This window comes from Choristoneura fumiferana, chromosome 20, assembly GCF_025370935.1.
Source record: "Choristoneura fumiferana chromosome 20, NRCan_CFum_1, whole genome shotgun sequence".
Classification (NCBI taxonomy): Eukaryota; Metazoa; Arthropoda; class Insecta; order Lepidoptera; family Tortricidae; genus Choristoneura; species Choristoneura fumiferana.
In genome coordinates this window covers 4,766,309-4,785,419 of record NC_133491.1, presented here as the reverse complement: position 1 = coordinate 4,785,419, position 19,111 = coordinate 4,766,309, and the positions used below count along the sequence as shown (strand labels likewise).

General features: G+C 37.0%; 1 protein-coding gene across 1 annotated transcript in view; it reads right to left on the bottom strand.

Moving 5' to 3' along the window:
- LOC141439211 (atrial natriuretic peptide receptor 1-like) overlaps nucleotides 1–19,111 on the bottom strand; it is a 456,076-nt gene that overhangs the window by 330,650 nt on the left and 106,315 nt on the right. Inside the window, exon 4 of the mRNA XM_074103398.1 lies at nucleotides 5,366–5,549. Coding sequence (XP_073959499.1) covers nucleotides 5,366–5,549 — 184 coding nt within the window. The remainder of the gene's footprint in view (nucleotides 1–5,365; nucleotides 5,550–19,111) is intronic.

The window sequence follows — 19,111 nt, the reverse complement described above, 5'->3', positions numbered from 1 at the left end:
TACTTTAAACGTTTAAAGGATTTCGTAAAAAACTTCTAAGAATTGTTTAATAATAAAACAACGTAAATGACGCGTATGTCTTTTATAAATTTAAATATGTTAACCTTGCGACTGCTCTGTTATCTGTAACAGAAACATTCAACTTCTAACCTTTTTGCTGATGTCCCATTCTGGGATATCAGTCGTGAGCATAGTATTATTGATCGGTTTTTCATGTTAACGTAGTGCCTTCCAACGCCATCTGTCGCGGATTTATGTTACTAGTTTTGTTTTGCAATAAATCACTACAAAGGCGCACGTGTCCCATAAGTTGGATTTTACTTAAATCTACCTAGTTTAATATAATGAGGTTTCTGTGACGGACTACTTGACGCTGAGCTGTCGTGAGGTCTTTACTTTAGTTTGACAACTTTAACATTTGCGTCACATTTGTCATTGGTAAATAACTCAATGCACCAATTGCAGGCAATACTGTAACATCGCACAGACTACTCGATGCTAACGCCATCTAGCGATATTTCTCCTACCTAAAAACCTTCATTGAGTTGCTTCTTTTCTCTTACACGTGCCGTACAAACTCTGTTGAACTATATTGAAAATACAAACTGAAATAATAGATGCACAGAAAAACCATAAAAATAAGACCAGCGCTGGGAATCGAACCCAGGTCCTCGGCATTTCGTGCCGCATGCTATACCGCTACACCACCGCTAGACAACGGTACTGACACAAATTTCTCCTATGCACCACATTCTCAGCCTGTTTGTTTCTTATTTGGTCACTTAAGCAGCGACACTAGCCGAGGACCTGGATTCGATTCCCAGCGCTGGTCTTATTTTTCTGTCCATCTATATTTCAGTATGTATTTTCGATATGGGTTTTACGGGATGACCGTAAAATTATCAAAAATTTCACAATAACATACACTATTCATAAACCCTTAGTCAAAACAAAAGCCTGTAGGTAAACATTGAATATGCATACAAAGTAATTCGAAGGATTTACATGTTTCATGAGTTACTAGCGTTTATCCGCGACTCTGCGTGCGCCATTAAACCCAGCAGTCGAATTGAAAATTCCAAAATTTTACTAATTTCCCACAAAAAAGTGTAGGAAGTGTTTGTTATATGATGAACACCTTTCCAAAATTTCCTGACTCAAATCATAAAGGATGAGATTTTGGGATTTAACACACGTACAGTCGCCATCCCGTATCGTTCCCAATCCGCACTGCAAGTTCCTAATCCGCACTGGTCCCACGTGGGAACTATGGCCCTAGCCCTCTTGTTCTGACAGGAGGCCTGTGCCCAGCAGTGGGACGAATATAGGCTGGGATGATGTGTTCAAAAATATTGGCACGCACTCTATTATTAAGGTTTGTAAAAAGTAGCCTTTGTGTTATTCCAGAGATCCAGCTGACTACTTACCATATTATTTTATCAAATCCAGCTGTGTTAGCTTGAACACACACACATGCTCGTTCTTGTACACACGCACTCGAATACACATACATACACACAAACTTTCGCACATATAATATCAGTCTTATTTTATGGCAAAGTATTCGTCATTTGATGTTTCAATAATAATGTCTCGTAAATATTTAACAGACTGTTTTAGGATTCTCGTTAAATATTCGATTTGAGAATTATTCATAGCCTCATAGGTAACTAGGCTTCGGTATTTTAGGATTCCGAATTCAAAAGATACGCATAGAACCTTTAATTTTGTAGTCTTATGTCGGTCTGTCTGTTACAGGCTGGTCTGATTTTGGCATTAAGTAGAGATAAAGCATAAAAAAAATTTGAATATCGAGGGTTCCGTACAAATTTTAGGTATGTATGAATATCCAAAATGTTAGCACAGCCCCTCCCCTAAACAAAATGTTTGCAATGTGGGGTCCTTTTAGATGGCTTCATTACTGACATAGACAGACGGACATAAAAAAATTAAGATTGTTTTTGGAGTATTTTTGTATTTTTTATTTCAACTCCAAATCTCCAAATCCAGGTCCAGTGGTGGAGTAGTGGTATAGCATGTGGCACGGAATCCCGAGGACCTGGGTTCGATTCCCAGCGCTGGTCTATTTTTCTGATTTTTTTGTGCATCCATGTTTCAGTTTGTATTTTCGATATAAAAAATTAGATTATCTTAGTTTTCTTATTGGTTCTTATTACTGTACGAGTAAGAGCTACTCTCATATCAAATTTCAAGTTTCTAAGGACAAAGTTCTACAGGACGCAGACTTAATCACTGCTAAGTAGTTTATTCAAATAAAACAAAACACAGAGCAGAGAATAATATTCTAAATTATTATTATTTTTCAACTAAAACCAAGCAAGACCGTTTAATTTAAATAACTAACTTAGTTCCTGAACTTGTATGTAGTTGTATGCTGCCACCAGGCCAGTAAATCCAGTGCAAACTTATGTAACTAAAACATTTAACATAGCCAAGTTTAACAATACATTATACTGCATAGCAAATAAGATTGAATTTTGAACGCGTTTATAGAATGCCATGTTGACTTGTGGCAGTAACACGATTAATAACTTTGCAGGACTTAGGCTGGGTTCACACGACACGGCGCAGTCCTGCACGATTTATCGTACAATTACAGTGAATAATGTTTTGCCATCTTATTTTGTCTTGCTTTCTCATCTAGCTTTTCGAAGTTTACTGAAGCTATTGAGAAAGCAATATAAATAAAAACGTCGAGTCGTCAATATAAACGACGTGTGAACGGTTCTACACAAAGTTAAGCCACTTCTTATTCGATAAAACGTGTACGATAAAAAATCGTTCAGGACTGCGCCGTGAGAACCCAGCCTTAGAGTATTGGTGATATAGGTTGTAGCAAAGTTTATTGCTAAATCACTGCTACGGCGTAGCGGTCGTAGAGGCTCTACGACCATGGAAATTAGTAAAGATTAAACATTTAAAAATGAACGAATGCAATGAATGAAAGCTCTAGGTATTGATTTGGTAGACTTCCTCGAACGTCTAAGTTTCCGAATGTTTTCCTCGCCGAATTTGAAATTCCTCGAATATTATGTGTTATAGAAAAACCGCCTATATTCGAAGTATGTAACAAACACTGAAAATAAAAGTGAAAATGGAGAGACGGACAAAAATGAGCTTTATTTTTAACTGACTTCAAAAAAGGAGGAGGTTATCAATAATAAATAATTAATAATTCGTTTAATTCGGTTGTATTTTTTTATATTTATATATGTATTTGTTACCTCAGAACTCCGTCATTTATGAATCGATTTGGAAAAAAAATTTTTTCGTTCGTCCAGGAACGCTTTCAATTAGGTCCCATTAGCACCAAATCAGGATCTGATAATTGAATCCTAAGGAAATCGAGGGAACTCTTCAAATATTGTAGGGACACCTATGGTAATTTTCATATAATACGTCCACTCCTGCTGGCTCGTGCTGAGGCACCGACCGACTTCAGACTGGTAGAAAATTAGTTTCGTGGTTTTTTTGTAGTCGGTTAAATTTTTTGTTATAAAATTTTTAGCAAGCCTGTTTTGTTGGAAAGCCTTTTATAAACGTCTATTAATTTAGTACAAACTAGCAGATACATTAAATAACTAACAATAATAAGATACTGTTTTACATGATTTTGCTTGCATTGAACAGGTATTTTTAACAGTATTTTGAGCGAGGTGGTCATCTTTTGCATTCACTGAAATGCGTCAACTCTTTGCATAAATAATGTATTATTAATACCTTGTAAGGTGTTTTAAATTTAACCCGAAAGAAAGGTTTAAAACCCATCGTATAATTTGAACACCCATCAATACATGGAAACATTGGGATAGTTCTACTACCATTTCATCTGCTATTAATACCCTTTCGCACACATTGTACTTAGAAGAAGTGAGCCACACCGAACGCAAAGTTTTTATAAAACGATACAGTTGCGGTACAATAACAATTTAGGGTGAGAGAACGTAATTTTTGCACTAAAATTCTGCTTACGTTACTTGAATGACCCTTTTTACATAAATAGGACGTTTTTTAAAACCAAAATTACGCGTCTCCTAACTCAAGAAGTTACGTTCGTTTGGTCTCACACCTACAAAAATGTTAACTGTCACTTAGTTATTACTATGTGAAAGGAAATTAATAGCAGTTGAAACGCCAGTAGAACCAACCACAAATAAAAATCCTGAAAAATATTTACAAAGGTATGCAAACCAAACCCAACCATCTGCTGAAACATTTTAGATTAATTTTAAGGCACAGTGTCACACAGTGTGTAAGTGTAAACCATGTGTACAGTACAACTAGAATGTTAATGTCGCTCGGGACTTCTCGGTTTTCTTCGTTTACCTGAAGATTCAAATGAGAAAGAGAAAGCAAACCCCCTATTACCTATTGCTTAACTTAGAAAATCACTAATACCAGTGTTTTCTGTACTGATTACTTTGTATTGGTGCTTAATAAAGAGTTATACTGTCATTACCGCGTATTGTATTTATTGTAGAATCGGTCTTTTGTTTCAAGTCCCAAATGACATTAGCAAACTAGTATACCTAAAAAACATAAGAATGACCTGTTGTATGTAGTAGTAACGTGTCCGTATACGGGGTATCTTTGACCATGGGGCCTTAAATTTAAGGTTCGATTCTACTCACAAAACTAAGCTACTTTCGTTTTTAACATTTGAAATAACTTGAATTAAGATTATTTATAGACGACCAGATGGCCTAGTGGTTAGAGAACCTGACTACGAAGCTTGAGGTCCCGGGTTCGATTCCCGTGTCGGGGCAGATATTTGTATGAAAAATACGAATGTTTGTTCTCGGGTCTTGGGTGTTTAATATGTATTTAAGTATGTATCTATATCTATATAATTATATTTATCCGTTGCTTAGTACCCATAACACAAGCTTTGCTAAGCTTACTTTGGGACTAGGTCAATTGGCGTGAATTGTCCCGTGATATTTATTTATTTATTTATGTATTGATCCTCAAAGTTTATAGTTAAATCAGTGTATCGGGCATGGCGGTGTTATCGCTGTCTCTTGGTACGAGCACCTTCAAATATTTTTTGACATTTATTTGACATCTCTTAAATTAAATTAACAGTGATCATATTATTTTTCAAAAGTTGCAGAACAAAAAAGTAGCTCAGATATGAAAGTAGAATGGAACCTTGAATTTAAATCCCCGAAGTCAGAGACTCCTTGTAGATAAATCGACGTTTTGAATCACTTAAGTCCCATAATCAATTCTGTGCATTACTACGTATATTTATACTCGTACAACAGGTCATCTTCTTAAGTTTTTTACCTATAAGTGTAAGCGATTACAAAGCGCACTCTGAACATCATAAATATGAACTCACTGCTTGAAGATATCGATGAGGAAGAAGGCCAGGTCTTTGAATCCGACCGGACCAGCCCGCACCAGCATGTAAAACTCGGCGCTGCAGTTCTGCTTCGGCTCCACGAAGTCGAAGGAGAAGCCACCAGTTGTGATCATTGGTGTGCCGGTACTGCCGAGGAACTTGGCGATCCGGGCCACTGATGCTGCGGGGAGAAAAGAATACTTTAGAATCGGTAAACAGGACGATATGAAACAGAGATTGATTTGGGGCTTGACTCTACCAGTGTGTACGAGGTAAATCTTTTTTTACCTTGTATAGGTAGTTTCTCTACTGTATTTTTCAGCAATGATGAGTTCTGTGACACTTGAAAATTTTCCGAATTACGCATACTATGTTCGCAAAATATATATTTTTTTAATGACGCAATGTATAAAACGGAACAGAGTAGTGACGTGACACAACATTATCGGCAATTGCCGCAGTTCATTATTCAATAACAATGAACACTAAGATATAATTTAAACTTGCAAGATTTTGTAAACGCGGCTATTTGGAACGCGGCTGTAGCCATCTTGTACCTCTTGTGGCCAGTGCTTGTCAGTATCACTGTCAGTACGAGTGCGTGTGCCTTGTATACGAGTTGAGTTTCCGTTGCATTTTCTTTGCATTGTATTTTAGTTATTTGTTATTATTGTTGTTGAAGTTTGTTGTTATATTTTGGCAAAATGGCGAAACGGTCTAAAAATATTGTTTTGAACTCCCTGAGTCTAGAGTTTGTAATTCGTTTGAGGGATTATTTCGAGCGAGAACGAGAAAACGGTGGCTCGGTGGGCGGGAAACTGGAAACATAAATGCAAACATATATGTTTTTTTAATATAATACAACTTCTCCAAAAATAGGCACTACTCTTACAAAAATCGATAGTTCACTCGATAAATGGTACATCTCTAAAACTGTCAAAGTCGAAACGTCACAGAACTCATCATAGGTGAAAAATATTATAGTTCTGCGTAGTTTCTGGTGCAAGGGGTGCTCATTACGGTTCAACAAGCTAACGTGGCAAGTGTATTGTGCCTGTTATGACGCGGGCTTATATTGCGTTTTATATTGTATTTATCTGACCTACTTATAGTTTTATAGTTCTATTTTCTTAGAAAATGCGTAGAACTGTAAAGTTTTATTATTATTCTGGGTTAATGGTGGCTATTTAAATTAGTTTCGTTTTTATGAAAGACACCAATAAGTAGCCAAAACTATTTCTACTTAATGTAGTTAGTTAGGAATAACGCAGTTCAACCCTAAATCCTAAAACAGTCTTAATTACAATTCCATTGTCGATTGTCTTGTGTTACTAAATTACTTTATCCATTAAACGTTTCTACATCATCCATTTCGTTTACTTAAGACATGAGCTACGTTCGTTCTTTCTCTATTAGTTTGTCTCGAGAATCGTTCGATATTGTGCGAACTAACACTAGTAGGTACCTATTAAAAGTTTCGATCACAGATGTTGGAAGTGCTGCTTGTTCTCGAACTAGTGAGTCGGTAAAGAAGTGAACTATCCTTTCCTTTTCATGTGCCTTAATTTGGACCATCCTTTTATGCTTTAATCGTCCATTGTTTTAATCATCCACAGTCACTAGTATTTGTTTTTGTAAAAAAAAAAACTTTTTAAAATACGCTTTTATGTTGACGATATTATCATCCATACTACAAGTAATCCGTACTATATTTTCAGTCAAGGCAGTCACTATATAAGTGGGTGAAAATTTCTTGCAAGACTATATCAGAAGTAAAAACCATTGTAAGTATAAATAGTTTGAATATTATTAAAAAACTCTGTCAAAGAAGCGTACTTTCAAGCGATGCAATTTTAAATTTGAAGAGAAATAATTATGCGTGTCCAATATTTTTTGATAATGTTACTGACGATATTTTCATTGTAATTGAAAAAAGGGTGTTATAGGTTTGACGCCAATGTCTGTCTGTCTGTCGGTCTGTAGCATCGTCGCTCTCAAAAGACCAATTTCGATGCATTTTCTTGCGATGATTCTTAGCTACGTTTGATAAAACGCTCAGCCGATAATGTCGGAGGTTGTTCAACTCTTCTATGTATGTTGGCTAGGTAAGGTATACTATTAAGGTATCTATAAGGTAAGCTATCTTGCCTAAGAAGTCGGTAGCACAACTACGTGATCTCTAGCCCGCATGTTGGATAATCCAGAATACCGTGGCGGCTTACGATGGTGTTTCACTTCATATCCATAATGTAATTCAGAAGTTTACAACCTGCACTTCGGCTTCCGATATTTGATGTACTTTGCCTCGCCAAGCGGTCCTTCCAAATTTTTTGAATATTAAAATATTTTATTACAGTGCGTCAGACTTAAACTTAGCTTCGCAGTTGAAAGAAGGGCAGATAATGGCGATTTTTTAATGCTCTTTAACTTAACTTTTTCATTAAAAATGGCTTAGAGTTTATCGTGGTGTAGGGCTGAATTTTTCATTCTTCTAATTTTTTTTTACTCGACTGAGTTTATTTATAACTCGCTCATATTAGACTCACTAATAAGGGCAATAAGATTTCATGTTTTTGTTACACGTCTACTTGGAATGTCTACGTAGCTATGATAACTTTCTTTTAAATGTCAACACCTGAAGTTTTAATACACAACTTTTTTTTCTGACTTACTTTTTGTAAAGTGTATTTGCGGTATCATCAGATCTGAATTATTTATACCACAAGTTAATACGATAAATATTACGAGTGTATGAAAAATAACTCACTAGTCTATAATTAAGAGCGTTTATACCCGATGAGGTGGCAACGTTGCATTTTTGTTAGTTTTTCTCGATTATTCCATAAAAATTGAATGAAAATTAAAAATGTGGTTTGACAGAACTGTTCTTAATATAAAAGTTAATGTGTCTAATCCAATAATTATTCGTGATAGACTTTTATATTCTTTAAAAACGAACAAATGTTTATTACCGGTTATTCATAAATTTTAATGGAATAATCAAGAAAAACTAACAAAACGCAACGTTGCCAGTTTAGCAGGTATAAACGCTTTTAAATTAATTCGTAGAGTTAATAATGACTCTCGAATCACGCAAGATGGATGTTTTGTGACGATTCTAAATCAAATTTCAAAAGATTTTGCACTGATTAAAATTACTTCTTTAAGAATTACAACACTAAGGGGCTGTTTCACCATCCACTGATTAGCGTTAACCGACGGTTAAATGTGATGCCGTCGCCGTCTATTCGAACAAAACAAATAGAGACGGCATCACACCTAACCGCCAGTTAACACTAATCAATGGATCGTGAAACAGCCCCTAAGGCTCCGTTTCCAGAGATGTGCGAGGAATGTTTTTTTATGAACCAATAGAAACGTTTAAATTACCTAGCCTCGCTCCGCTCAGCTGTTTCCACTAGAGATGTGCTGTGCGATGATAGGTACGAGTAAATGAAACGTTTCTATTAGTTATTGAAAAACACATTCCTCCCAACATATCCTCGCACATTTCTTGTGGAAACACTCCCACTCCCACACTCGCACTCCCACGCTGGGCACAGGCCTCCTCTCAGAACAAGAGGGCTTGGGCCATAGTTCCCACGCGGGCCCAGTGCGGATTGGGAACTTCGCACGCACCATTGAATCGCTTCGCAGGTTTTTGCAGGTTTCCTCACGATGTTTTCCTTTACCGCAAAGCTCGTGGTTTTCAAATGTAATTCCGCACATGAATTTCGACAAACTCAGAGGTGCGAGCCGGGGTTCGAACCCACGACCCTCCGCTTGAGAGGCGAAAGGTCAAACCACTAGGCCACCTCGGCTTTTCCTATTAGTTCATGAAGAAAAATTCCTCGCAATACCTTTACATCTTCGCACATACATCTGGTTGTAACGCAGCCTTAATATAGTTGGATTCATGTAAAGTATATTCAAACTTTCAATTGCGGGGCAGCTTCATGAAAAAAAAAGGTTTTACTACGAAGTCAAGTCAATTTAGGCCACAAAAACATTATATAATGACCCGGATAACTCACGTCTTACATCGAGTTTAGCTCGACATGTGCGCGTGTTGCAGCAGCCGCTGAGTCGCGTTGCTCCGAAGACGAAGGGCTACGGATTAGCCCGAAATAGGTCGAGCTAAACTCGATTTAAGACGTGAGTTATCCGGGTCATTATATTTAATATGAGTGAGTCTCACGGTAGTTTCATGTTCAAAATCACAAAAACTACTGCTAGTTTATCAGAAACGTAGGAAAAGCTAAATAACTTAGCGGCCAGCAATAATGAGTAGCGAGACACCCGTGTCACGCATTCTGATTGTATCGCTGCCATTATAATGAGATTGATATTTCTGTCAATAAATGTCTGTCCTGTTTTAGCAGTTGATAGGAAAATAAATGTTTTTGCATCTTACGTCACTTGTAGGTAACCATAATATACAAACCTTATAACGACGTATTTTGATTTATACAGAGCGAAAGAGCGAATTTTCAAAAACAGAACATTCGTCGATGATAATATGTCAATCGATTTTGATGAAACTTGGTATATAGGGGTTTTCGGGGATGACAAATCGATCTAGCTCGGTCTTATCTCTGGGAAAACGCTTATTATTGAGTTTTAGCCCGAGTAAAGCTGAGTCGCCCACGTACTAATATCTAATGCCGCGTAACCTACAAAAAGTAGCGAATTTGAGATTTCGCAGCTGGTAAAAACACAATAGTAGATTGTACAACAAGAGCATAAAACGAGCCATTTTACCCGAGGCGTTCATATAGCCACCCAAGCCGGTACGGCGAGGGTGGATAGACACGTCGAGGGGAAAATGGGTTTAATGCTCGAGTTTTACACTGCTTTTCACTTCGATGGCGCGGAAATGAAATAGCAACAGTGGAAACAATGATTCACTTTCTACGTACCTATTATTTTTTATGCATTGTTATAATAATTCCATTATTTTAATTTTACTGATTTATTATGATTGATTTGATTGATTTTTAGTTTTATATAAATTAAAAAATATGTAGAAACTTTTTGTTTGTGGCTGTGATTACCTTGGTCTTGAGTTGGTATTAGACGAACATTTTATTTTAAAGTCATTTTATGTCGCCTAGATACAGCATAAATACGAATGAACTAAAATAATTTCCTTGCTCACCCGCGACCTTACGATAGCTAAGCTTATGCAAAATATGCGTGTTCATGCAGTTCCTCCACCTCCACACTGTAAGAACACACACAAATCACACAAACCCATCTATCACCACCACCACACTACACTGACGCGTTTCGAACTCGACCAGAGCTCATCTTCAGAGTGACACAACCAGAGTCAGAGTCTTCAGAGTGAGCATCCTGATAAGTCGAATTTTGCCAAACATTTGTTGGAACTACATCATTCTTAACCGGACTCAGATTCGTGTGAAGTGTTACATTATTGTGGCAAGGGGTTTCGTCTCGATGTTTTAGAATGCATGGAGATAATTAGATACAACATTATGGGGTCTATTATTAATGAGCAGGTAAATTTAGTTTCATCTCCCTTGCTACGGCTTGGATCTAATTTCAGCATTGGTAGTTAATAAAACATGCCTTGACAGTAAATAAATAAAAATCAAGGTAGTTTTGAAGGACGGTTTAAAAAATAATAATAATTTGTGGGTAGTTTTGTTTTGTTACATAAAACGTATGTGGGTACTTGGGGAGTTACAGTGACAAGTTAAAACGATGGTTGTGGTTCGTTAGTCTAACAACTGGTAGCATGGTGTACGGTTGTGTCACTCTGAAGATGAGCTCTGGTTGAGTTCGAAACGCGTCAGTGTAGTGTGGTGGTGGTGATGGATGGGTTTGTGTGATTTGTGTGTGTTCTTACAGTGTGGAGGTGGAGGAACTGCATGCACACGCATATTTTGCATAAGCTTAGCTATCGTAAGGTCGCGGGTGAGCAAGGAAATTATTTTAGTTCATTGATAAGGACCTCCGCAAAGTAACGCCTGATTCAATAAATTATAAATACGAACTTTATGAGCATGAGAAGTGAAAAGACATTTAATTATATGCAGCATTAGCCATTGTTGATTACGTGGCATTGCAGTATCATAATAGATATTATCATAATATCTTAAGTTAAGAGATATGATATGCGTTATCTTCGTACAATGTAGTTGAAGACAAAGATATAAGTTAGGGAAATTCTAGGATTTTGAATTACAAATAATATATTCTGACAAAGACCCTTCCCTTGAGATCCCTTGAGGCTAGGGTTACCATACGTGTGGATTTATCCGGAAATTTCCGGACTTTTTGCTTTTCGCCCGGTCTTTAACTGTGTTTTTTAATGTGTTCTTTGCACAAGTTTTTCGCGCAATTGAGTTTGTTTCTATTTAGGGGCTGTTCCCCGTTGGTTAATTTTAATTGACGGATAAATGTGATGCCGTCTCCGTCTATTCGAACAAAACAAACACAGACGGCATCACATTTATCCGTCAAATAAATTAAATCAATCGATGGTGAAACAGGGGATTAGTGCGTTAGTTACATTATAAGCAAATATTGAACACGTATTTTTTTATTTTGTCAATTAGTAAACAAAAAGTGACATAGATGAAGCCCGTCAAAGTTCGAGAGTCTTCATTCCCGCCCATGCCTTCATGGCATGGGCCTTCGCCCATGATGCGTCACCCCTTAGTAAGAAATGTACGTAGATGTGACGATGTGACGTCGCACAGAGCTTTAACCAGCCGGAGTCCGGTATTTTTTGAAACTGACGGACTAACTATATGTATTTTGGAAATCTAGCTAATACCTACAGACACACTAATTTGCTCCACGGTATGCTAACGATTGTAGCGACATGTTTATATGACTGAAAAATTGGCAAACAGAATGCGAAAAAAAAGACGCATGCTTTATTCTGCACTAGCACTGGAGCGGCGCTATAAATTGGCGTGAAAATTGTTTGTACTAGATTTTGGCGCCGCAAAATTGTTATCACGTAAAATTAGCATAAGTTAACTATTCCACTCTTATGCTTACTTGGTAAGATATAACCATATGTACTTGTTCCCAGTTTGTAAGATCGCTTAATTTCAAAAGTTTTTTTTTTTTACAGCTAATTTTTTATTCGCATTTTTCCCGAACGCGATTTTAATTATTCGTCTTTTTTCATGTACAGATTTTTTTACAATGCGTTTTGCAATCTTAGAGTTTCTTAGAGTTGCTCCGAAGACGAAGGGCTACGGATTAGCCCGAAACATGTCGAGCTAAACTCGATTTAAGACGTGAGTTATCCGGGTCATTATATTTAATAATCTTAGAGTTATTTCTTTTTTGCAAATATTTTACCAGTAGATTTTCTTAAGGGTCGCTTAAAAAAATTAGCTGCAGGAAATAAGTATTTTTGAGAGAGCGATGTAACAAACACGTCTCTCAGAATAATTTTATTTTAGAGTGGTAACCCTACTTGAGGATCACCTTGTGTCAGTTAACTCGTTGATCCCGCTTTCATCATGTTTTGAGATTTCATAGAACAAAGTACCGCACTTTGTTCTACCACATGATATGTTCTTTGTAGTCTGTCGGGATCGTACACGTACCTACAATATGCTTCATAAAAATTATACAATAGTTATTTATGCAATGTATCGTATATCTTAGGGGTCCTTAAAACACGAGTGTAGTTTTATGAAACGAGGCATAGGCCTAATTACGTACATTTGCATACAATATTTTATCTACATCCATATATTAAATCTTCTATCATGCGTTCAAGAACCATTGAGAATGACCTGCATTAACGAGAACTAGGTAGGTATGTCGGCCCCACAAGCTACGCCCGCTGCGCGCGCGACGCGCGACGACCTGCTGCTGCTCGTGCGCGCGGCGCGCAAGCCCCGGTGCTGTAATGATGTATGAAATCTCATTACGATACAGATGACGATATAGCCGTGTTCATAATAGAATCCAATGTCGTAATGCTGGTCATTATCTATGGTTTTTGAACGCATAATGGAGGATTTACTATATGTGTGTAGATAAAATTATTCTTTACACAAAATGTCCGTTTACCAAATCATACAGATTTTTATTTACACAGGTTTTATTCTAAGTTTTGTCCTTTAATAGGATCACTTCCAGTTAACCTTTGAACATTTGGTAGGTCATTAGAATCAATACATATAATCAACATACTCGTACATATTATATAAAGACAAAATGACCGATTTTTTTCGAAGTTCCTATAATAATTGGATTCAAATAAAAGTTATGGTTATAATTATTATTGTTAGGGGCTGTTTCACCATCCATTGATTAGTGTTAACTGACGGTTAAATAAACTCTCTCTCTGGTCTCTATTTGTTTTGTTCGAATAGACGGAGACAGCATCACATTTAACCGTCAGTTAACACTAATCAATGGATACTGAAACAGCCCCTTAGTCTCTGCTGAATAAAATTTTTCATTTAATGCCCCACCCCGCTCCCCCGATACTTCCACTGCACTTTCTTTCTGCCAACTGCATACCCCTGCTAGTCCTTCAAGAAATACTCCAGTTCATCTCGCCATCGCTGTCTAGGTCTGCCAGGTTGTCTATGATTATGATTTCACATAGAAATGGAGTTTTAATTCCGATGACCATTTATTGTTTTTGTTATTTTTTATGTTATTTGATCATCATTATCTTGACCTTTTTAAATCCCACAGCTGGGCACAGGTAAATATTTGTTTTCCTTTTCCGTAAAGCTCGTGGTGAATCTCAAATGTAATTCCACACGTGAATTTCGTAAAACTCAGAAGTGCGAGCCGGGGTTTGAACCCACGATTCTGGTCACCATTAATATCTCGGCCTATTTAAATCCCACCGCTAGGCACAGGTCAATTATTGTGACTCATTAAATCGGCCTATTAATTAATAAATCGAGAAGCATTCGAGCCGAGTAATCGTTAGCCCGTTTGATAATCGCAATACTCCGCAAACAATCACGCCGTGTGCAAATCCGTGTGTATCTTCGATAAATTAAATTGGTTTATCGCGTCGTTAGCTCTGTATATTGCTGAGATGTTAAGGGGCAGGACATTGGTTTTACGCGAAGAAAAACTTAAAAGTAATTTATACTAGACCTAACCCGCGGCTTCGCCCGCATTTGAAATAGCTTAATGCCATCTTAACTGAACTGTTGTATATTATGCCCGTGCAATTTTTTTCCGGTAACAATTTGAAAGAACAAAGTTCGCTCGCACCGCACAATGCCATCTACTGATTGCAAACGAAGTTAACACGTTACGTCATCTTAAGAGATGAGGTACGTCACCGTTCTTGAACAGTGCCCTCTATTCTTGTTCAAACTTAGAATATTATCCCACGGGAACGCATTACCGGGATATCAAGTATCCCATGTCTCAATGCAGATCTTTGTTTATCTATACGCCTAGTTTTATATGGGTAAATCCGTTTTTTTGTCTCATAAGTTCGTATATTTTTATCTTGCTTCCTCAATTACTTCAGTATTAAAAATAACTTGGTACGGAAAAGTCAGAAAATCATGCTACGTTTAACTATTCTGAAGTAAACAGCGCTTACATACACTCGGCAATTGATTTTTCTTTAGACAGACAGACTAGCTGTTGCTCACTACGAACAAATAATGTCAGCAATTGTAACTGCGCTAAGGTGCGCATGCGTGTCATTTAATTTTGACTGACTTATTCTGCAAGTTTTTTTTTGTTCGACTGGATGGCAAACGAGCATGTGGGTCTCCTGATGGTAAGAGATCACCACCACCCATAAACATCTGCAACACCAGGGGTATTGCAGATGCGTTGCCAACCTAGAGTCCTAAGATGGGATACCTCAAGTGCCAGTAATTTCACCGGCTGTCTTTACTCTCCACGCCGAAACACAACAGTGCAAGCACTGCTGCTTCACGGCAGGATTAGCGAGCGAGATGGTGGTAGCAATCCGGGCGGACCTTGCACAAGGTCCTACCACCTGCAAAGTTTGGTGAGCTCACGTCAAATTTTCGCATTTTTGATTATGAACAGCTCTAAATTATTTTGCCAACGTGTGTTATGAAATAGTGCAGGAACAATGCAAAATTAAAATGACCAGGGATCACTTTCCACTAGTAAGTAGTCGTAACGTTTGATTTATATTCAAAAATGTTCAAATACGTTATCAGTTGGAGATGGTCTGTATTATGCAAAATCAAGTCTGTGTTCTATGGCTCACATAATGTAAAGACAGTTTCCTCTCCCCTCTTCATACTTTCTTCTTTCCTGTATCGCCCAAACAATAGGTACAAACAGTCTTTATATTTTTCACGATTGTTAGTGTGAATAATATAAGATGCAATAGTTTAAATGTCAACTGCTCATCGTCTTTTACGAAAGATTGCTTTTTCCAATGCAGAGACGTTCATTATTCAAGAGTCCTGGTGCTTCAACACCCGTTCCATTTCACCATATGCATTATGAGGAGCATAAATTGCTTAGCAACTGTGTTAAAATAGTTGAAATTAAACCCGTGAAATACTTGTTATTGAGTAGTACCTAACTTCGGTGGTCAACTGTGGTTTTCACTTGTTACTATTAAATATGTCCAAATTACCATAGGTGTCCCTACAATATTTGAAGAGTTCCCTCGATTTCCTTAGGATCCAATCATCAAATCCTGATTTTGTGCCTATCGGACTTAATTAGAGGTATTCATACACAAACTAATTTTTTTTTTATTTTCATATCGGTTCATAAATGACAGAGTTCTGAGGTAACAGCCAAAAAAATACAACCGAATTGATAACCTCCTCCTATTAATTTAAGTCACTTAAAAATCAAGCTGTCATTATTAATATATGACACGTCATTGAAACGTTAGATGTAAGAAGTGATACGTCGGAACGCCAGTTGTCAATGTAGTGTGTGAATCTGACATTGCAACACGCGAGTCAACCAACCCTGCTTTGTTTCTGAAATTTAACCAATCAACAAGCACGCCTATTTGTAACCTTGAAATTGATTCGTATTTGAATCATAAGTCGTTTTGGTTTTAGATATGGCCAATTTTTGTGTGGAATTTGTTCTGAGTTACGCTTCCTGACTTATTATTTATTCGTAGGTTGCTCGCGACTTCGTCTGCCAAGAATTCATGTTTCACGCGCCCACGGGAACTATAAAACTTTCTGTGATAAAGCTATCCTATATCCTTCCCGGGGTCTCAAACTATCTACACCAAAATTGAATACTTTAGAAGTGAAAACACACATTCGCATTTATAATAATATTAGTAAGGGTATGACTAGGATTGTTTTTATTACGTGTAATAGTAATACTCATATTTTGCATAGTAATTTTGCGAAAATCTAATAAAGATCTAAGATGAAGATGATGATGATCTAATCTAATGAAGATACAACTGTTTGAGAGACACACGCATGAACAGACAAACAGCGGAGTCTTAGTAATTGTCTGTTGGCACTCTTTGACTAAGGTACCCTACAAATTTGTCTGTACCCCCATCCCTTACACCGCCTTAAAGAGCTATTAAGCTCGAAGCGTAATTTAATTAATAAGGATTGGGACTATCTATGACAATCGCAGCGTTATGGTATTGTCGCTAGTGTAATAAATCTTTCCCTTAACACAGAGATGGAATTTTGATGGCCATTATTTCTTGCGATGTTTTAACTCTCTGCAGTTAAAACTGAAGGAAAATTTAAATTTATGTGTTACTTTGCAAAGGCAAAGGTCCATATTAAAGTAAATAGGTAAGGACATAACGTCGCCGATTCTGAATTGCCACGTAGCCAATAATGCCAAATGCCGATTTAACTTTAAGCTACTTACCAGAATTCTAGACTATTTTACTGGTTATTTTATTCTTTTTAGATTTTATTTAAAGATTTTTTAAAGCAGTGGGGTTTTTGAAATTTTTGAACTCTTTTCTGAACTCTTTTTTCTGTTCTCACTTTAACTAAATATTTCGAAACAGTAGCCAGTACCATAGACTATAGACCATAGAATTTTCATTTAATACTAAAAAGAACGGATGGTATACGAGAAATAAAATAAAATTAAAAGCTCTAGACGATGATACGGGTCGCTTCATATCTTTCTTTTGCATTTTCTATTTGCTTTCTCTTTCTATTTCCCTTTGAAAAAGCATTAATTACGATTCCAAAGGAATGACAAACAAGACTTTAATGTTGCAACTTGTAGTTAAATCAGTAAAAATAAAGAAATCAACTTTAAACCAATTAATAAAACATGGGCTATGGCCTCTCAAGCAGAGGATCGTGGGTTCGAACCCCGGTTCGCATCTCTGAGTTATTCTAAATTCATGTGCGAAATTACATTTGAAATTTACCACGAGCTTTACGGTGAAGGAATACATCGTGAGAAAACCTGCATGAACGTGCGAAGCAATTCAATTATGATGTGTGTGAAGTTCCCAATCCGGACTGGGCTCGCGTGGAAACTACGGCCCAAGCCCTCTCATTCTGAGAGGAAGCCTGTGCCCCAGCGGTAGGACGTATATAGGCTGGGATGATGATGATGATAAGGTTCGGGGCGACTAATTCATTCTACTCCCTAGCAGCTCCATCTTGGTTTATTGAGACATCTTATCTTACAACGTCCAGTGGTTTAACATAGATAAAACGTAGTTATGCTGAACAAACTGAACATAGACGTATAAATCTCTATAATATTCTATACGGTATTTTTTACTTCAGATGACAACCTAGAAAAATAAAAAAATATATATTCTTCTATCTTTACTTTCAATTTTACACCCTAACTATGATACCGATTTCCATTATAGCATACATCATATTTTATGTATAAGAAAAACAGAATGAATAACAGGACAGTTATTCCCATATGGTTATTAATATTAGTTATTCTCGACGTTTGATGTATTTGGTATAGTAGAATAAAATAATAAATACATACCTACGTACAAACAATCACGCCTCTTTCCCAACTAAGGCGCAGGCAGAGACTATTTGTTTCCACCTGCTACGATACTGCTAATAATTACAATACAGTACAATACAATACAATACAATATAATATAATATGTATATTATGATATGGTATGTAGATTCGATCCATATTTGTAATGTCATCATCAGCCCGAAGACGTCCACTGCTGGACAAAGGCCTCCCCCTTAGAACGCCACAATGAACGACAACTCGCCACTTGCATCCACCGGTTTCCCGCTACTCTCACGATGTCGTCAGTCCACCTTGTGGGAGGCCTGCCCATTGCCACTAATGCCATTGCCTATTGTATTGTATTGTATAATCATTTATTTATTACATATCACATTACAAATGTGACAAATAGGTACAATACAATACATGGCAAATATATGGCATGTGACAATTATTTACACAGCCTCAAACTACTCAGTCGAACGATCGTAATTGGAATTGTTGTTTGCATAATACTTCGGTTTCCGGATAACACACGTGTAATCATCAGAAATTTAATACCTATGAAACTAAATACAGCTGACAAACTTAACGTGAAGCTTTCGTTATATTCAAATCAAATATCAAGGGACAAGACACCAAATTGATCTAGTCTCAAACAAAGCAAAGCTTGTACTATGGGTACTAGGCAAGAATATGGACGAGTTAGCACTGAATTCCATAACATTGACATGTTTGCGAGACCGCATATAAGTGAGAACAAGTAACGGAGATGACTATGAGATTGCTAGGCTATTTTTCAGCATTCTA